We start from the raw sequence: 18,698 nt of genomic DNA, 5'->3' as shown, positions 1-18,698 counted from the left end.
GTACGTGACCGTGGCATTCTATTGGAGATGGTGAAAGTTGCATTCTTTTCGCCTGCCCCTTTCCCACAGAATTCGTGTCCTTGTAGTTCAATTCTATTTTGTCCTCCCACTTTCCCATCCCACCTAATCATTGATACTTTGCATGCCCTGCACCACTTCAGCAGTTTTCATTTCTCAGCTCTGACTGCCTCATTTCACCATGGGTGATCAGTCCTCCTGTACTTCTATTCTCCATCAGGAAGGCCTCAAGTCAAGAAAGAAGAGCGAGCCAACAGACCCGACCAGTTCCCCTATCATCCTCCCACTTTCTCTAGATCAAAGGTGTAGTCATGGGCACTCATATGAGCCTGCCTTTTCATCAGCTATGTAGAACAGTCTGTGTTCCAAGCCTACACCAATAATGCTCCCCCCCCCCCAGCTCTTTTCGCTGCTACATTAATGACTTTATTGGTCCTGCTTCCATTATCCATGTAGAGTTTGTAAACTTGATCAACTTTGCTTCCAGCTTTCATCCTGTCATTATATTTATTTGGTCCATCTCCCCTTCCTTGATCTCTGTCTCCTTCTCTAGGGACATATTAGCTGCCAACATCTTTTACAAACATACTGACTTCCACAGTTGCCTTAACTACCCCTCTTCCCACCCTGTACTTGCAATGATGCCAATCCTTTCTCTTGGTTCCTCTGTCTTTGCCACATCTGTCCTCATGATGAGGTTTTCTATTCCAGGGCATACAAAATGGCCTTTTTTAAAAACCAGAAAGTGGAGTTTTCCTTCCACTGCTGTCAGTGCAACAGTCAACTGCATCTCCCCTATTTCCTGCATGTTTGCCCCCATTCTATCCTCCCCCCCCCCCAGCATAACCCATTGTCCTCACCTAGTACCCCTCAAATCTCCACTTCCAATACGTTCTCTGTATCTTCTGCTTTCTCTAACAGTATGTTATTACTAAGCACATCTTCTCCCTTTCCGGAGGGATTGTGCTCTCTGTGACTCCCTCTTCCACTTGTCTCTTCCCATCAATCACCCACCAGGCATTTTCCCTGCAACATGGACATGACTAGGTCATTTATTGTATCCAGTGCTTCTGGTGCAGTATCCTCAACATTGGTGAGACAAGATGCAGACTAGGGGTATTAAATCACCGAGGACCTTCACAGCCAGGATCTCAATATGGCCTGTTGTTTTATTTCCACTTCTCATTCCCACACTGGCGTCTGTTCACAGCCTCTTCCATTACCATGTTGAAGCCAGACCCATCTCTGTTTGTTACCTATCGCCTTCCAGCTCGTGCTCCAACCCCCACCCCTACACTTTCATTCCGGCTTCTGTCATCTTTCATTCCAATACTGTAAGACCATAAGACATAGTGGCAGAATTATATCATTTGGCCCATTAAGTCTGCTCTGCCATTTAATCATGGCTGATCCTTTTTTTTGTTCTCCTCCTCAACCCCATTTCCCGGCATTCTCCCCTTAACCTTTAATGCCATGTCCAATCAAGAACCTATTGGTCTCTTGTCTTAAATACACCCAAGGACCTGGCCTCCACACCCACATGTGGCCATAAATTCACCACCCTCTGGCTCGAGAAATTTCTCCGCATCTCTGTTTTGAATGGACGCCCATTTATCCTGTGGCTGTGCCCTTTTGTCCTAGACACTCCCACCATGGGAAACATCCTTTCCACATCTACTCTATCTAGTCCTTTCAACATTCGAAAGGTTTCAATGAGATCCCTCCATCCCTGCTCATCCTTCTGAATTCCAGTGAGTACAGACCCAGAGCCATCAAACATTTTTCATACGATAACCCTTTCATTCCTGGAATTATCCTTGTGAACCTCCTCTGGACCCTCTCCAATGCCAGCACATCTCTTCTAAGATGAAGAGTCCAAAACTATACACTATATTCAAGGTGAGGCCTCACTAGTGCCTTATAAAGCCTCAGCATCACATCCTTGCTCTTGTATTCTAGACCTATTGAAATGATACTAACATTGAATTTGCCTTCCTCACCTCCAACTCAACCTGCAAGATATCCTTCAGGGTGTTGTGCACAAGGACTCCCAAGTCCCTTTGCATCTTGGAGTGTTGGATTTTCTCCCCGTTTAGAAAATATTCCGCACACTTATTTCTACTACCAAAGTGCATGACCATGCATTTACCAACACTATGGCTACATCCACACTAGACCGGATAATTCTGAAAACACCGGTTTTGTGTAAAAATGATAGGCGTCCACACTATGCGTTTTAAAAAATCTCTGTCCACATTGAAACAGAGATTTCGTTGAATCTTCTCCTACTGCGCATGCGCAGGACACATCTTCCAAAAATAAGTGACATGTTTGGTGTTGAATATCGCTGTGAGACAGTGCGCGATTGTTCAGTTACAGACTAGAAGAACTTAAACGACAGGCAGCTGTTGGCTCTCACACAGGAAGATTTAAAAGTAATAAAAAACAAATACTGAAGCGTATGGAGGCAACCGACAGGGAGTTCACTGACTGTATGACCCGGCTGACGACGAACATTGAAAAACTGACTAACTCTGTTGCATTAATAAAGCATCTTGTTAAATATGTAAAACATGTCTGCATCAGTGTTATCTTGTATTTCCATACAATGTTACATTAGACTGTTACACATCTATTGTCAGAGAAGTACTTGCATAAATAGGTAAACCACCTTCATACAAGCAAGGACAGAAAACAGGGCAAAGTGAGTACAGTATACTTATTTATTCAGTAAGTTATGGGTCAAAGTACTTGGTGAGTACATTTCTAACTCTTCTGGCTTCAGTCTCGTTGCCATCTGTTCTGAAATTGTTAGGTTGCATTCAAGAAAACAATGAAATGGCGTGCTGCCGTCTGACAGCGTTTTCAGATTTCTCCGGTTACCCCGTCCACACTGATCTGCCCGAGTGGTGTTTTAAAAAATATCCACCCTGGAAAGTGTTTCTGAAAAGCTCTGGTTTTGGGGGATGAAAACGCTGTTTTAGTGTAGACGGAGGGTAAAAACAAAGAGAAAAAGTTTTGGTTACGGATTTATCCAGCGTAGTGTGGACATAGCCTATATTTCATTTCCCACTTTCTTGCCCATTCTCCTAATCTGTCTAAGTCTTGCTTCCTCAACACTTCTTGTCCTCTACCAATCTTCATCTCAACAGCAAATGGCAACAAAGCCATCTATTCCATAATCTAAATCATTGATATACAGCACAAAAAGAAGTGGTCCCAACACCGACCCCTGCAGAACACCACTAGTTACTGACAGCCAACCAGACAAGGATCCTTTTAGTCCCCTTCTTCCAATTAGCCAATGCTCTGACCATCTCAGTAACTTCCCTGTAATGCCATGGGCTCTTAACTTGGTGAGCAGCCTCATGTGTGGCACCTTGTCAAAGGCTTTCTGAAAGTCCAAATATACAACACCCACTGTATCCCCGTTATCTATTCTATTTGTTATCTCCTCAAAGAATTCCAACAGGTTTGTCAGGCAGGATTTTTCCTTAAGGAAACCATCCTGACTTTGTCCTGTCTTGTCCTGTGTCACCAAGTACGCCATCACCTCGTTCTTAACAATTGACTTTAACATCTTCCCATTCAATGAGGTCTATAATTTCCTTTCTGCTGCCTTCCTCTTAAAGCGTGGAGTGGTATTTCCAATTTTCCAGTCCTCTTGCAAACATGCCAGAGTCCAATGATTTTTGAAAGATCATTTCTAATGCTGCCACGCTCTCTAATGTTACCTCTTTCAGAACCCTAGGGTGCAGTTCATCTGGCCCGGGTGACTTGTGTATCATTAGGCTCCAAGTAAGCCTAGGGCATGATATAACTCAGATAATAAGAGGTGCATCAAATGATGATATCATTAAATGTAATCATGGGATCATAGACTAGGATAACCGTATGAAAGACAAATTCATAGGGTGTATTAGAGGTGACTTTCTAGATCAGGGTGCTGAGGAGCCAGAGAAAGCATGCTAATTTAGACCTGGCATTGTGCAGTGTGATTTGGTAGTTAAAGGGATGTTAAGAGAAGCACCAGCATGATTATGTTGAATGGTTGAAAATAATTTAGTTGAATCTGAAATCAGTACTACAAAGCTATGAGTGATAAGCTGCCTATGGTCGATAGGAAACCTGAAATGGTAATAATAAATTAGCAGTGGTTAACATTTAAAGAATTTAAACAGCGCAATAAATGCAAATCCATTTTAGGCACAAAAGTTTGAAGGATTGTTTAGCCATAATTGTTATGCAGAGACAGATTTGGTTTTGGCTTGCCACTCTGTCCTGGATATATACTGTAGATCTCAAAATTATTGGATAACCTGTCGGTGATTTTTTAAAGTATCGCATTTGCTCATTGAGGGCGATGACAAATTGTTTTTTTAAATTATGGTAGTAGCCATTGATTTCTCAGCAGTTATTTGTAGTAATTAAGTAAGTAATTGATAATTTGCAGAAGCTGGAAGAAAGAAACAAAAAAATGTCTATTTATAGTAACATTTGTAGATTTTTGTGGTGAATTAAAATCATCACATAACTGTCTTTCTGGGGGATAATAAAAGTATAGGATTAGTGAAAATGGATCTTTGATCGTGCAGATTTGGTGGGCGGAAGGGTCTGTTTGTATGCTATATGATTCTACAATCTTAATATTTAACCTTAATCTCTGTTTGGGGATCCTGCAGTACTTACCGATACAACTAAAGGATCATTGTACTTTTGCAACGATGTGTTAATATACAATATCTTTCCCGTTTAAAATAATTTGAAAACTTTATGGAGAAACTGAACATGTAAACTTTTTGCTGGAATCAGAATTCAAATGGATATGACATACAGAAGCTTCACCTATTCATTGTTCTATTTTGCACAAATTAACAAATAATGCTTAGTATGATGTTGAACTTTTTTTCTTGCTCATCTATATTTTGAAATTCTAATGGAAGAAAGTAGATATGAATACTGTATATCTGTTTTGTTTTAAACATTTCAGAACCACTCATGAATTTCTTTTTGGAGCTTTGGCTGAGCTGGTGGACAATGCCAGGTAGGGGTACCATCTTTATACTGCTATCCCCTCATTCTCCCATTTCTGTACATTTTGTGGGTGTTTGCCCTTTCATTTTATTTGTGTACTTACTGAGTTGAAGATCATCTGAATGTTCCCTTTTCCTCCTCGTGTTTGCAAGTGTTACATTCTTCCAATCCATCCTAATTAGTTTATGTGAAAAATGCACAAAGAATTTTCACTTCTTGGTTGAATATCATTTGACGCTCCAGTGCAGTGGTTTAGTGATGTCGGAGGTGCTATCTCTTGGATGAAACTACTTAACATTTATCTGCTTCAGTGATCTGATAGATATTAAATTTCTCTGTGCTGCTGTTTCAAGATGAACGAGACGCTTAACCCCTGTCTCTTCATCTGATGTGTTTGTGGAACTTCACAAGAATTGAATGGCTTCTGTGCTAGTATGCTACACTTCAAAAAACAAGTGTGTATGTTTCAGTGTGGTGGGATTTATTTAAGCATACAGCACGTTGAGTATTTTGAATTGCTGCCTCAGTCAGGATGTAGGAAGTTCTAACAGCGATGAGTTGATGTACCACTTCCCCACATCATTCCCCAACCCCCAATTATTTTCAGCTTTAACTATTTCCATGGTGTGTCAAAATATGAATTGACAAACATTACAGATTTTAAACAAGCATACTGTTTGTTTACCTTTGGGTATCACTATCATTTAAAGTTCCTGGCAGAGATCATTGGGGAATATGTTAATAATTACTTGTGTATATGTAGTTTTTCAGGAATGCTTAACACTGTCCTAGAAACATAGAAAACCTACAGCACAATACAGGCCCTTTGGCCCACAAAGCTGTGCCGAATATGTCCTTACCTAGACATATTAGAACTACCTAGACTTACCATAGCCCTCTATTTTTCTAAGATCCAGGTATCCGTCCAGGAGTCTCTTAAAAGACCCTATCATCTCCGCCTCCACCACCACCACCACCGGCAGCCCATTCCATACACTAACCACTTGCTGCATAAAAATAACTTGCCCCTGATATCTCTCCTGTACCTACTTCCAAGCACCTTAAAAATATGCCCTCTCGTACTAGCCATTTCAGCCCTAGCGAAAAGCCTCTGACTATCCACACAATCAATACCTCTTAACATCCTGACTATCCATATGATCAATGCCTGTCATTATCTTGTGGTCCTGTGGTCTGTTTTCTGTATAACAAAGGAACTTAATATATTCCATCAAATCTGCATTAACTGGCAATGTGACAATATGACACATGAAATATATTTTGTGTTGTCTTATAAACATGTAAAAACTCCAAGTTACTATTATGGTATTCCATAGTTTAAGGTGAGACTAGGCAGCTTTCATATATATTTTGCAGTTGTTTCCAGATATTGGTATAATCAAGCTGTTCTGTGGTGTTCAAATACATTCAGTATCAGGTTTAATATCACCAGCATACGTCATAAAATTTGTCAACTTTGTTGTAGCAGTATAATGCAATACACAATAATAGATAAAAATATGTGAATTACAGAGGTGTACGTGTGTGTATATGTATAAATAGTTAAATTAGTGCAAAAAAAAGTAGTGAGGTAGTGTTCATGGTTTTAAAGTCCATTCAAAAATTGGATAGTAGAGGGGAAGAAGCTATTCCTGAATCTTTGGGTTTGCACCTTCAGGCTCCTGATGGCAGCAATGAGAAGAGGGCATGTCCTAGGTGTGATGAGTGTCTCCAATGATGGATGTTGCCCTCTTGAGGTATCACTCCTTGAAGATGTCCTGGATGCTACGGAGGCCAGTGCCCATGGAGCTGACTAAGCTCCATCATGGGCACGTATGGTGTTTAATGCCTAAATGCTAAGCCCTTGTACCCAGAATAGAAAGTGACATCAAAATTTGTGAGGAAAATGTCCTTAATTTAATTTGGGATCTCCTTACTTGTGTGTGCTTGTGTTCTTTCTTGACCTTGCTCTCTTTTCAGAGTTCAGGTTGCACTGTTGCGGTTATTTTCTATTCTAGGATCAAGCATGATGGAGAAAAATAAAGCTTTTTCCATGAATTGAAAAACCTAATGCTTTGAACCTTATTTTTGTTAACTCAGTTTGAAAGTTTTGTGAACAGCTTACATTATTTGGGAGGTTTCTCTGCCTCTCTGCAACTGGTTCCTCAACTTCCTCATAGAGTATGGATCAGTGACTAAGATTTCCTCCCCTCTGACAATCAATATAGGCCGCATGCTTAGCACAGTGCTTTACTTTCTCTGCACTCATGTCTGTGTGGCTAAGCAGGGCTCCAATGCCCTCTATAAATTGGCAGATGACGCTACTGTTAGAGGCCCTCCATTGGTTGGGGTAGACCATGTATATTGCACCCCAGCTGTCTGATGTGTAAGCCAAGGCATTCCGATATGGAGAGCAAACTGTTGCCCGTTAGCAGGCTCCCTCTCTCTATGCATCTGGATAAATCCAAAGGAACAGCAGAGACCAATGCAGTTTAGCACCAGTGGATCGCATGAGTTGCCAGTCAGCATTGAACTCAGCATAGGACTGTCTTGGGGACTCCAGCTCTGGAGTTTTCCTCGGGGTTTTACTCCTGAAACCTTCCCCATCAGTGGGTAAAGCTGCATGGCAGCGGTGATTTGAGATCAGAGTTTTCCCTCTCCTAGATGAGCTGCCAAGCACAGCTGATGAGCTCCATTTGCCCAGAGTGACTGGTTTTAAAGCAACAGTAACCCATCTTTGCCCCTTCTCCTGTCAGTAGAAATGGTTCAGTTGGACTTGGTAGCTAAACCACATGTGTAGGCCAGGAGCTGAACTTGGTTGTCAGAGGTTATTTGAGACGCACGCCATTGGGAGCATTTAATAGGTACAGGGATCTTATCCCCACTACCAACCCCGGTTATAACAACCTGAAGGAACCATGATGCTACTGTTGTTGGCAAAATCTCAGATGGCAACGAGGAGGAATAAAAATCGGCTAATTGAGTGATATGACAGCAAAAAACCAGCACTCAATGTCAGCAAGACTAACAAATTGAATATAGATTTCAGGAAGAGGAAGTGGGGAGAAGATACACCAGTCATCAAAGGGATCAGCAGCGAAAAGGGTGAGAAGCTTACTTGGTGCCTACATGTTAGAGGATCTATCCTGAGCCCAACACATCAATGTAGTTATGAAGAAGGTGTGTTGGTGGCTCTGCTTTGTAAGGAGTTTAAAGATGTGTTGAATGTCATCAAAGATTCTTGCAAGTTTCTATGGATATACAGTGGAGAACATTCTGACTGTTGGCATCACACCTGGTATGAATGTTCCACTGCACAGGATTGCAAGGCGCTGCGAAGTGTTGAAGACTCAGCAAGATCCATTACGCGCATGTCTCCCTACCATCAAGGACATCTTCAAGAGATAGTGCCCAGCAAGGCAGCGTCCTTCAGTAAGGACTCTCACCAACTGGGATATGCCCTCTTCTCGTTACTACCCAGTACGGAGGTATAGGAGCCTGAAGACCCACACTCAACGATTCTTCTTCCCCCCCACCATTAGATTTCTGAATGATCCACAAATGCTACCTTATTAATTCTTCAGCACTATTTATTTGTTTTGTAATTTATAGTAATTTTATGTCTTAGAATTAGTAAATCTAATTCTAAATTTTCAATTATGCTTTTCAAATTCAGTTTCTCATTGTGTCATGTTGAATCTACCTACATTAATCTTGATTTTTCCACAGTGAAACAATTAGTAAGTTAATCTATAGGAATGCCACAATGAGCAATTAAATCTTTAAAATTTTTAGTGTTCTGACTTAAAGAATAACAAATAAAACATACTACTAGTTAATTTGATTAGAGTGAAGCTAAATGGTTCAGTTAGGTCCAAGCTCTGATAACCTGGCACTGTGTTAATGGGAGTGATGGTAGGAGAATTAAAATGAGGTCCTGAATACTTGTATTGCTGACCAGATATCTTGTGCAGGTACCATATTGGGTGTTAATGTGATTTGCATTCCTTTTCTGTGTAGGTGTTGCATAAAGAAAATTTGTTGCTGTTGGATTAATTTTTATCATAAGTCATTCATTCACTAGAAAGCATATCAACCATGTGTAATACATACAGGGATTAAAATGAACATAAAATTGTTAGCATTTAAAGTTGGGCTTAAAGAGTTTTCAATTTATTAGGCTCACAGTAGGCGAGGATAGTTTTGTATCTCAGCTTTGAATTGAACATATAATTTGGGTTAAAATATACTGTTAAATACTTGAGCCCTTTAGTATCTTAACTAACATCTGATTTGCATTTTAATTGAGATTAAATTAACTTTATGCTACTCAAACTGCAACAACATTCAGTGTTTTAAAAGGCATTCTGAAAAAACTTAACCTTTTTATAGTTTGGGTGCAAATGTTCTCAATCTTTCATCTCTCAAATTTCAATCACTTCATTAAATTTTACAGAGATGCAGCTGCTACAAGAGTGGACATCTATACAGGTAAGTGAAAGTTTAATCACTCCTGTCCATTTAAATAGGCTGGTTACATGTTTTAAAAAAGTAATTCCCACTTAACTGAAAAATGGTCAGTTTGTCACAGACTATTGGTGGAAGTTTGCACCCGTCTGCCCCTGAGTGGTATCTACAGATTTTCATTTAAATGACATTAATATGACAGGAAAGAAAAATTGGTTAGTTCTTCATTCTAGGCTGCTATCCAACCCTTGAACTGATAGATGAATTTGACAAATCCTTGGGAACAGGTCTACAACCCATGCAGTCAGGCAGGAAATTTCATTTGGATTCTGCCTTGATGACACTCAAAAAAACATACCAAATTCGTAAAGTTCAAAGTAAATTTTACCCATGATAGACTGGGCCCTATCGACGTATTCTAGTAGAATTTTCCGTTTAAGGATATTGGTGTAAGGAAAATTTACTTTGAACCTTATTTTTTTTTTTGGTTTCTTGCTAAGTGTGGTAGCATAATTTATATGACCACTGACAGGGGTGTAGTGGTGCAGCTAACAGGCCTATTTCCTCACAACACCAGGATTCATCCTGAACTTGGGTTCTCTGTGGAGCTTGCAAGTTCTCCCTTTGACTGCATGAGTTTCCACAGTTAATTCCAGTTCTCTCCTCCTCCCCCCACCCCCTCCCACAAGTCCCAAGGACATGCAGGTTAGTCAGTAGTTAACACAGTAAATTGCCCGAGGTGTGTACACAAGTGGTACAATCTTATGGAAGTGATGAAATATGGAGGTAATAAAATCAAAGGGATTAATGTGAGATTAGTATAAATAGTTGCTGGTTGGTACAGACCTGGTGGGTTACAGAACTTGTTTCTGTGTTGCATCTCTTTGACTCTAGCAATCTTATTTTGGGAAAGAAAGGGGTGAGAACACAAATTGTTTTAGACCACAAGACATAGGAGCAAAATTAGGCCATTTGGTTCATTGAGGCAGCCCTGCCATTTCATAATGGCTGATCCACTTTTCCTCTCAGCTCCAATCTCCCGCCTTCTCCCCATATCCCTTCATGCCCATACCAATCAAAAATCTGTCAACCTCTGCCTTAAATATACATAAAGACTTGACCTCCACAGGTGCGTGTGGCAAAGAATTCCACAGATTCACCACTCTTGCTAAAGAAATTCCTCCTTATCTCCATTCTAAAAGGGCACCTCTCTATTCTGAGGCTGTGTCCTCTGGTCCTACACTCTCCCGCCATAGGAAGCATTCTCACCACATGCACTCTATCAAGGCTTTCCACCATTCGATCTTCTAAATTTCAGTGAATACAAGCCCGGTGTCGTCATGCACTCATCATATGCAAGCTGTTCAATCCTGAAATCATTTTTGTGAACCTTCTTTGCAGCCTCTCCAGTTTCAGCACGTCCTTTTTAAGATGAGGGGCCCAAAACTGCTCACAATACTCCCAAGTGAAGCCTCACCAGTGCTTTATAAAGTCTCAACATTATATCCTTGCTTTTATATTCTTGTCCTCTTCAACTGAATGATAATATTTCATTTACCTTCCTCACCACAGACTCAACCTGCAAATTAACCTTTAGGGAATCTTGCACAAGGACTTCTGAGTCCCTTTGTGCCTCAGGTTTTTGTATTTTCTTTTTATTTAGAAATCTTAAGCGCAGTTTTGTTTCAGGTAGCTATTAGAATCTTACTACTTCTCGCTTCTGAAAATGGCTTGCTGATGCAAATCTCCATTGTGGGCTAATAATTCTGAGAAGAAAGCCCACAATTGGCTACCTATTTTTAATATTGAAGATTGGTTGATAACGATCGATACCTTGCCCTTGTCTGCTCTATTGCATGAATATTCCAGCAGCGTTTACTGAAAAGTAAAATCAGTAGCTTTATGCTGGATTTCATTTATTTTGTTATTCAACTTTTTGTTCTTGCTACATGAGCACACTGAAATAAAGAAAATAAAAGTACAAGTATTTGCTATATGTTAGACAGTTCAACTTTGTAAAAATAATTTGGATCAAGGGTCGGACAAAAGACTGCTGTGTCCTTAGACTGCTAGGGTCTCAGAACGCTTAATTCTTGTTTCCACTACAATAAATTAGAAAAAGAGCTGTCTCCTTTGGTTTCTAGAAGCAGAAAGCTCATTTATGTTAACTACCTGTAGCTTGTCAATTATTGCAGTAAATTGACAGTGCCACTAAAGCGATGGTACCCTGTGTGAACTTGCAACTACCATAATGTGTAGCAGGAGCTTTATTTGCCTCTATCCATGCTGCATCTGGCATATGATTGCTTCATATTGACACTCTAAACTAAATTGATGAATTTATATATGCTTTTATTTCTTTTGTGCTGTCAACTAAAATTACTTGTTATTTCTAGTAAGTAATGTAGATTTGCGAGGAGGATTCATGTTATGCTTTTTGGACGATGGAACTGGGATGGATTGCAGTAAGTAAATGTGATATTTCAACATGGGTCCAAATGTTTTACAGAAGCATGTTATAGAATAATGAGTCACTTTCAAAATATGTAGCAATAAATGACAGCATTGGAAGTGTACTCCTTGCAATAATGTACTTTACCAGGGTGATATTGACCATTCTGCTCGGGCATGTTCTGTATCTCAGTAGTACAGTTAAATTGAGGAGTTGTTTGGAAAAATAAAATTCATTGCTGTTCAAAAGCAAGCTACCACGTGTGAAATCAGTTTCATGGAACTAATATAGTTGGTGGAAAAAGGGCCAATATTAAACAGTCCAATATGTATTGGACATTGCTCTTAATTAAAACAAGATGATAAACTATTAAACACATGGAGTCACTTTAGTCTGAGTTTCTTTTGCTGCAGCAATTACTATTTTAATTTTTTAGCACAACAGCAACTAATCTGTTGTCTGTGAAATCAGATTTTTTTTACATTAGTTACTCAAGGTTTTGATTATTTTTCATAGTTTTCTCACCCCAACAAAACCAAAAATTAATTGTACCAGACTGACAGGCTTGCATTTGGAAGCTTCTTTGCTGTGTCATGTCCCGCTACAGAGTGGTGCTCGTGTGTCACGGCATTAAACTGAGGTCTCATCTTTTGTTTGGTGGATGTAAAACAATCCATGGCACTGTTTTGATGAGCAGTGTGGGCATTATTCCCAGTGTTGTGGCCAATAGCTTATTCTTAAATTATAGTAGCCACACTCAGGTTGGAGGAACAACACCTTATATACCGTCTGGGTAGCCTCCAACCTGATGGCATGAACATTGACTTATCTAACTTCTGTTAATGCCCCCCCTCCCCTTCTTACCCTATCCTTGATATATTTAGTTCCCCTGCCCTTTTTTCCTCTCTCTCTGCCCATCACTGCCTGTTCTCCATCTCCCTCTGGTGCTCCCCTCCCCCTTTCTTTCTCCCTAGGCCTCCCGTCCCATGATCCTATCCCTTCTCCAGCTCTGTATCACTTTCGCCAATCACCTTTCCAGCTCTCCACTTCACTCCACCAGTCTTCTCCTATCATTTCGCATTCCCCCCCCCCCACACTTTCAAATCTCTTACTATCTTTCCTTTCAGTTAGTCCTGATGAAGGGTCTCAGCCCGAAATGTCAACAGTGCTTCTTCCTATAGATGCTGCCTGGCCTGCTGCGTTCCACCAGCATTTTGTGTGTATTGCTAGGATTATCTGACATGTTGTCACGCAAAGAACAGACTTCCATATAGTATTGCTGGCAAACTTTTTAAGTATTGTCACCAGGCATTTGGTAGAATTATTTTTTTAAAATTATGATTTCAATCATTGAATTTTATGGGCAGAAATTAAGCAAATATCTTTTTGAGCTTCTCATGTGAAATGATGTTTGCGTTTATGCATTGTTTTTATTGAATCCAAAGGCTTTGCAAAGTGTTTCAAAACTCATAGAATATTTTTAAAGCAAAATTATTTTTATAAGAAATATACCAGTCAATAGGTGCATAGCAAGCTTCCAAAAATAGAAACATGAGCACATTTTTCTTTCAACAAATGTTGATTATGGATAAAAATTGGGTAGGTATTATAGAATAAATCTCTTTTCAAACTATTATCACAGCTTCTTACATTTCATTTGAGAGGCAGATTAATATCTGTTGAGTTGTAAAGTGACAATTTGTACCATTTTCCAATTAACAATTTAACAGAATTTAGGCTTAAATGTAAAATCTAGAGTTTGCTAAAATGGATCGTAAAAATTAAGGTCTTCCTCAGAAACTACACATGGAATTTGCACAAGAATGAATGCAAAAACAACCCTCTGGAGATTGAGGGACCCCTGAATTGCTGCTTTGAATGTGGTGGACAAATAGTGGTGTATAGTAAATCAATTAATCTATTTAGTTGGATCTTGGTTTTCATTTTGTGAATTTTGATTTAATGAATGTTCTGTGCTGCTGCTAGCTTTAGTCTGCCTGGTTGTTGAGCTGCAGCAGAGTACAAGTTTTAATTGTTTCTTTGGTTAAAGTTATGTCCAGACCACTGACAGTTGACATCACACCTGACAGTTTCTGCCTCTAAGTAGTAAGGCTTTCCCAATTGATCTCTCTTACTACTTGGGTAAGCCCTGGTGATCTTGTGATGGCATGGCAAATTTTGGTGAATGATAAGAAAATGCACATGCAAGCATCCTGCTCTGCAAGACATTGCATTGCAATTACTTGGATTTGGTTGTAAAAGCATATGCAAATGTAACTGGTAGTGCTAGTACTCTCCTCAGTGTGTATTCCTTCCCTTGCAACTTGTTACCTTTTGACTGTTTTGAATCTGCTGGTACTGTTCTTTTAAGTGCTGAGTCAAGATAGATTTATTATACAGTGTGAAGTAAATATTTGGCATGTTTTATTTTTTTCACAAAGGTCTTTAACTTAACTTCCTCCCCAATAGATGAGGCTGCCAGTGTGATCCAGTTTGGAAAGTCTGCCAAAAGAACCCCAGAATCCACTCAGATTGGGCAGTATGGAAATGGGCTCAAGTCGTAAGTTTTTCCAATTTCAGTCAGATTTGTCTCTTGTTTTTAAAGTAACTGTCCACAGGAAAACACTGTTGAAATTTTCTTGGGGCAATTTATAAATGAATAATGCTACCTGCTGGAGAAGTAATTTTACAGGATTAATACCTATTTTTAGCTTTACACTGTTTTAGAAATACTTAAATAATGGGAAAGTTAAATGTTTTAAAGCAAGATTTTTCCTAAAAACTTTGATGAAGCTTACTGGTGTTGGTTTTAGCAATTGATGTGCAAGTTTTCAGAAGTTCTGCATTTGTAAACTTCAAATTTGCAAAAAGTGCAGCAAATCTCCCACTGTACAGATAGAAGTTAATGTACTGTATTATATAATAAATGGCCTTCTGTGGAATTGCATAGTGAGAGGAGAGATGCAACCTCAGTTTAAACCAAAGTTCCAAACCTGGTGTCTACAGACCCCTTGCTTACAGGTATTGCTCGCTCCATGGCTTAAAAAAGAATCCCTGGTTTAAACAAAGGTTTAAAGTGGGACAGAAGGTGGTGAGAAAAAAATCGGCACTTTGATGAACAAAGATCAGAGTAGCTGAGGGCCCTATCATTAGTAGCTGTGTAAAGGTAATATGATCAAAAGAGAGCTATAAAATAAAATAGTGAATGGTACATATAGAGCTTACAAAGTTGTAAAAGGTTGTAGTAAAAAAATGAACAAGACCATGGAAGAATTTGAAGATAAAATTGACAAGCTGGATGTGCCATGGATAATTTGATGTTATTCCTTTGATTTTTGCTCTAGAGATGAATAAAATAATTTTGGAATATTGAAATAAGAATCCACCATGACAAAACTGCATGGGAATTTTTTGATTGTTGCTAGAGTTCTCAGTTCAATGCCATTATGGACTGCTTTCAACTCTAGAACCACACAGTTGCAAAAGTTAGATTAGAATGTTAATTATAGTCATATCTAATGGATATAAATGGTGCAGATAACATTTGCTCCATTTATATGGCAACAGCCTGGAAATTAAAATCTAGAGTTGAGGGAAGCATAAGTAACACTGGTAGGCCCAGAGATCAGGAATATTACAGAGACATTGGAGATAATTACGTAAAAGAATTGAACCTTTAAAGTGTTGATAAAATTTAAATATTAGATGCAGAGGAGTGAGTTATAAAAGGAATTCTTTAGTTATCTTCCATTTATGCCATAGGGTGTTATTGGAATATGTTCCATGATGGGAAAAATATATTTGAGTAGCAACTCAGTTGACATATGTGAAAAATCTGAATATAGTGGCTACTATGGCTTTTGTACAATTATACATGTTGGCAAAGCCATGGAAAAGTAAGGCATCGTAAATCTATTGTTAGAATTTCCCCCAGGTGTTCATTGTGATAAACCACAGATCATTTATTGTGCAAGCAGTTCACAAGGTGTATAGGAAGTCAGAAATTCTAACATAAATTATGTAGCAACAACTTTGAGAGGATAATTTAATTATACACGCTAAAATTATAAAGGTACATCAGAAAGAAATTTTGAACTTCTGTAAACTGTCAATATTTTGTTTTCATCCTCTTCAGTGGCTCAATGCGAATAGGCAGAGACTTTATTTTATTCACAAAGAAAGAGGATACCATGTCCTGTGTTTTCCTTTCGCGAACATTTCATGAAGAGGAAGGGATTGATGAGGTTGGTTTCTCCTTTGAGTTAAAGTTCTCCTATAAATTTTACAGTGCGCTTTGATTTCCACCCCCCCCCCCCCCTATGAGTTACTTAGTCCAATTGGTAATGCTGTTAGTTGTCTCAGCTGTTTTGACTTGTTTTCCCTGTTGCTACATTTTTGTTTCCCAGCCCCCAATTTGTGGGGCTGAGAACAGTTTTAATATGGCTACTGTCAGCTAGAGTGAGTCTGAATAACATTGGAATGAATCTCAGGTTTTCCTCAATTATATGTCGTCTAAAAAAGAAATCCTTCATATCTGCTGAATAATGGCCCACATGTATAGAAGTGGGTGGCGGTGGTGGCTCAAATGCAGTAACTATGATTTCTTCATTTTAATTGTGTGTTCTTTTTGTTTGGGGGCAAAATAGGTGATTGTTCCACTTCCAACATGGAATTCCAAAACAAGAGAGCCCATGACTGATAACCCTGAGAAATTTGCCATTGAAACAGAACTTATCTACAAATATTCACCATTCAAGTCTGAGTCAGAGGTCATGGAACAGTTTGATAAAATCAAAGAAAATAATGGTAAAGACATTTTTATATTCACTATCAACAATTATAGAGCTTTTTAAAAAAAGCATAATATGCCCAAAATACTTTATAGGTGTAGTTACGAACTTCAAGCAGGAAGTGGGGTCAAAGTTAAAGGTAGTAACTTTGAGTTATTGGAATAGAATGAGAGTGCAAATCCTCTGGTGCTGATGGGCTGGGAAATGGAGCTTGTTTACAGTTGCTCGGAAGTGAAATTGATATGTTGGTCTCTGCACAATGGAAGATTAAAAGCTGACAGTGGGTGCATTAGAATGGTCAAAACTAGTGTTCACAAATAATTGGGTGTTGGATTTAGCAACTAGACTTTGGTAAGCCAAGTTTTGGGTCTGAAAATGGGTGCAACTTAATGAGCAGACATGAGCTTGGAAGCTCATTTCAAAGTCAGATAGGGCCATAGAGAAGAGCGAGCATGAGAAACTATGGAATTGCTAGTGGGCATGCAGCTTCTTACGGTATTAGTTTTAAAAAATGGCTTTTGTTATTTTCCATTTTTCACTGTAAGAACTTCTGGCTCAATCAGAACAAAATGCTTTTTAAAAAAATGTTCCAAGAGCACATGATATGCAAAGAGATGGCAGTGTGAATGTAGAAATTTACCCCTGTATATGGATGGTGTCATTCAAATGTAGAGATAGGGAGGTGAATAACAGAATGGTTGAAGATTCAGATACAAGGTACCTTGGACATAATAAAACTTGGTAGCAGGATTAGACCATTTGGTCCCAGCAAGTCTGCTCCACCATTTCATCACAGTTGATTTATTATCCCTCTTAGCCCCATTCACCTGCCTTCTCCCCATAACTTTTGATGCCCTTATTAATTAAGAGCTTATTAACCTCCATTGTAAGTGCACCCAATGACTTGGCCTCCATAGTCGCTGTGGCAATGAATTCTAGAGATTCACCACACGCCATGTCCCTTCTGAAGGGATATCTTTCTATTCTGAGGCTGTGCCCTCTGGTCCTAGACTCCCCCACCATAGGAAACATCCTCTCCGCATCCACTCTGTTTAGGCTTTTCAATATTTGACAGATTTCAATGAGATCTCCCCTCTTCTAAGCTCCAGCAAGTTCAGAGCTAGAACCATGTAACACTTCTTAGACATTAATCCTTTCATTCCCAATGGTCAAGAACACTCAGATTACTCAAGTATTCTGTGACGTTTTGAAGAAGCATTAATTTATTTTGGTGGGGAAAAGTCATTTATATTTTCTACTTATTAGCCTCACATTTCTATGATGTTGGTGGTGTCTTTTAAAAAAATAGCTTGGTAATAAAAAAAGTTTCCTGAGGTTAAATGTAGTGAGAAGATACCCAAGCATATTTTAATGAAAAGGTATGGTGAAGTGCGAAGGAGTATCTATTTTTGAGGGTGGGATGGGATGACTATTGGTAAAAGAGAAGCAACAGCAGTAGATCTGAAATTTGGAGGCAGACTCAGAAGAACATTTAATACTACAAATGTAGGCAAGTATTGGAAGATTCTCTTGAATAGAAAACTGAAGAAATAAATATAGGAGCAGAATTAGCCATTTGGCCCATCGAGCCTGCTCCGATACTTCATCATGGTTGATCCATTTCCTTCTCGGCCCCAACCTCTTGCCTTCTCCCTATATCCTTCATGCCCTGACTAATCAGGAATCTCTCAACCTCTGCTTTAAATATTATTCCCAGTCACTTTTGCTTCACAGCTGCCTGTGGCAACGAATTCCACCAGAAATTGCTTCTCATCTCTGCTCTGAATGGACTTCCTTCTATTCTGAGGCTGTATCCTCTGGTTTTAGTCTCCCCCAGCATAGGAAACATCCTCTCCACATCCACATCGGAGCATTTCAACATTCAATAGGTGTCAATGAGATTTCTCCCCCCCCCCCCCCCCCCCCATACTTCTGAA

At 39.3% G+C, this 18,698-nt stretch overlaps 1 protein-coding gene across 2 annotated transcripts in view; it reads left to right on the top strand.

Moving 5' to 3' along the window:
• The window catches only part of morc2 (MORC family CW-type zinc finger 2), a 108,489-nt gene that overhangs the window by 24,803 nt on the left and 64,988 nt on the right, over positions 1–18,698 (top strand). For both annotated transcript variants that reach the window (XM_073065796.1, XM_073065795.1), the window contains exons 2-7: positions 5,009–5,062; positions 9,509–9,543; positions 11,916–11,984; positions 14,441–14,531; positions 16,107–16,215; positions 16,618–16,777. In XM_073065796.1, coding sequence (XP_072921897.1) covers positions 5,009–5,062; positions 9,509–9,543; positions 11,916–11,984; positions 14,441–14,531; positions 16,107–16,215; positions 16,618–16,777 — 518 coding nt within the window. The remainder of the gene's footprint in view (positions 1–5,008; positions 5,063–9,508; positions 9,544–11,915; positions 11,985–14,440; positions 14,532–16,106; positions 16,216–16,617; positions 16,778–18,698) is intronic.

The sequence above is a fragment of the Hemitrygon akajei genome, chromosome 14 (assembly GCF_048418815.1).
Source record: "Hemitrygon akajei chromosome 14, sHemAka1.3, whole genome shotgun sequence".
NCBI lineage: Eukaryota > Metazoa > Chordata > Chondrichthyes > Myliobatiformes > Dasyatidae > Hemitrygon > Hemitrygon akajei.
Note: the sequence above shows the minus strand (reverse complement) of the source record. Positions and strands in the feature narration are given on the sequence as shown.